The 2589-nt window shown below is 40.7% G+C and overlaps 1 protein-coding gene across 1 annotated transcript in view; it reads right to left on the bottom strand.

Annotated features, from left to right (window-relative positions):
- Positions 1-118: 118 nt before the first annotated feature.
- The window catches only part of LOC118405774 (1-phosphatidylinositol 4,5-bisphosphate phosphodiesterase delta-4-like), a gene marked incomplete at its 3' end in the record, with an annotated part of 6490 nt that continues 4019 nt past the window's right edge, over positions 119-2589 (bottom strand). The window contains 4 exon segments of the mRNA XM_035805509.1: positions 119-170; positions 399-506; positions 1022-1201; positions 1665-1758. Coding sequence (XP_035661402.1) covers positions 119-170; positions 399-506; positions 1022-1201; positions 1665-1758 — 434 coding nt within the window.

Below are 2589 nucleotides of genomic sequence, written 5' to 3'. Positions count from 1 at the left end.
AATGTATCTTGTTAACCTAGCTGTATAAATATGAATACACACGACATGAATAAACTCAATTTCGAAAGTGTTGCATAAAGCCGACGGTCGAAGAATTCAACTCACCCTGACGGTAAGGTTCTTTCTGTACTTAGCTGGGATCTTTCCGGAAGTGTCAATCTTCAAGTAATCTGGAAAGGGAGAATGATTAATGTGACATGGTTTGGCTGGAAGAGATGAAATAAAGTAACACACGTTGACACACACACACACAAAGGGCAGGCGCACACGCACACACACACACACACACACACACACACACACACACATACACACGCACAGATATACACAAGGTTACACACAAATATACAGAAACATAAACATATACATGATGCTACTTGTTGTATCTTGTCCCTTACCTTTCCTGAGGACTTCCGGTTTTAGGACGTACCCACAACCTCCATTCTGTCGAAACTTGCCGAGATTCAGATCCATCTGGTCACACTTGGTTTGGTAGTTCATGGCAACTAGAATCATAATATGTTGCGATGAAAAAGTTAGGTATATGTCATCAACAATCTATGGTTAAAAATTAGCTATGACCACAATAAAACCATCTATGAAGTTTATCAACATTGCAAGAATTTTACACGCTATATCCGAACACACAAGTAAAACATTTACCAACAAGCATTCGACCCGTCTCAAGTTGATTTGACCCGAAGCCGATACCGACTCCCGAGCACCTTTGATTCGTTGCTGACGTCACATTTCCGCCCAGGTCAATTGACGTAGGCTTCAGGTCAAATCAACTTTAGAGGGACCAGTGGACTGGTCGAAAGCTTGTTGGCAAGCGCTTTGCTCTGTGTATGGATATAGCATGTAAACTTACTACTGAACATCAAATTCCTTTTATACAACCAAGTCTATTACTAGTATGAAACGGACGTTTTGGTGATTGTCTGTCACCTTCCTCACGGCAATTCTCACAGACTGATTATATAGTAGTTTGCTGGACGGTACAGGAAGCAGATAATGATACCTATTTGGCATCCGGCAGACCAGAAGATGTGCGGGTCCATGTTGCTGGAGTCCACTCTACTTCCGGCCGGGTAGATCTTGACCAGCTGCCGTTTGGTGTGGTTGATGAAGTCTGCGGCCTGGCGCTTGACCAGGTCCACGGCCTTGCTCTCGGTGATGGAGGACATATTGCAGGCCATGTCTGTAAAGTCATAACACTGTAAATATACTAGGCGCTTGAAAGACTTTAAGACAAAATTTATATTTGCTCTCTGGTATGTGACCTTGGTACTACAGCAGAACTTCCAGTATTGTATCTTTTGCTGAATCTTCATTTTGCTGTAGGTGAGAAATTATTTTCAACAAGTTTGGTCACTTTTACGTGCTGGAGGTTGGATCTCCTAAAACAAGGGATATTTGCACGGGGCACCCAAAACCGAAGATAGGTACCTGAGTACTAGTGCATTGAGAAAACACGTGTTAAATTCCCAAGGGCATATAAGGGGACTCGAAACCATCACCCCTGGGCATGGAGCCAAACACCGTACGGTTACGCTACACGACGCAAATTTGTTGGGGGTTTGCTCGCGTCTTTTCCAAATTCAATGTGCCCAGCTAATTATATACGACGTTAAAAATATCCTCTCTAGAGAATTGTACCGTACCTTTCTCCTGTGAATGCTGGAAGCTGTGGAAATGTTTTGCCTGACTGACGTTGACAAGGTCCGAGAGCTCCTTGGCCAACTTTATCTTTTTCTTCTGTAACAGTAAAAGACAAATACAGTTAATTGAAGGAGCTCGTGGACAGTATCGTTAGAGTAGTATTATTTTGTACATTTTCTATTGCCACAAAAGACCACATAAACTGTTTTTATATTTCAGCCATACATAGTATGGTGAAATATATTGTATTCGTAATGTTTCTTTCTTCTTCTTCTTTCTTTCTCCTGTCAAATCTTCAAAGTGATTCATCTCCGCCGTTCCTGGACCGAATGACCTGAAATTTGGCACAGGGGTAGAATGGGCCAATACCTTGATGCTTTTTTCTCAGTTTTATCATATCTGCCTCTAAAATGATTTTATTGAGATTTTTTTGGTCAATTTTAGACCAAAACTGTATATTTTGGCCCCTGTACCCTGGTATTACAACCAAATGAGCTGAAATTTGACAGAGATGTGCCTTGATAATGCCCCCATATAAATTCGATAACACTTTTGGTGTACACTACAACAAAATGCTTATTTTTGCGATTTTTTGACCAATTTTTGACCAAAAAAGGACACTTTTGGCCCCTGTACCCTGGTATTACAACCAAATGAGCTGAAATTTGACGGAGATGTGCCTTGATAATGCCCCCATATAAATTCAATAACACTTTTGGTGTACAGTACAACAAAATGCTTATTTTTGCGATTTTTTGACCAATTTTTGACCAAAAAAGGACACTTTTGGCTCCTGTACCTTGGTATTGCAACCGAATGAGCTGAAATCTGACACAGATGTGCCTTGATAATACCTTCATATAAATTCAATAACACTTTTGGTGTACAGTGCAACAAAATGCTTATTTTTGCGATTTTTGGCCAATT

This window comes from Branchiostoma floridae, chromosome 18 (genome assembly GCF_000003815.2).
Source record: "Branchiostoma floridae strain S238N-H82 chromosome 18, Bfl_VNyyK, whole genome shotgun sequence".
NCBI lineage: Eukaryota > Metazoa > Chordata > Leptocardii > Amphioxiformes > Branchiostomatidae > Branchiostoma > Branchiostoma floridae.
Note: the sequence above shows the minus strand (reverse complement) of the source record. Positions and strands in the feature narration are given on the sequence as shown.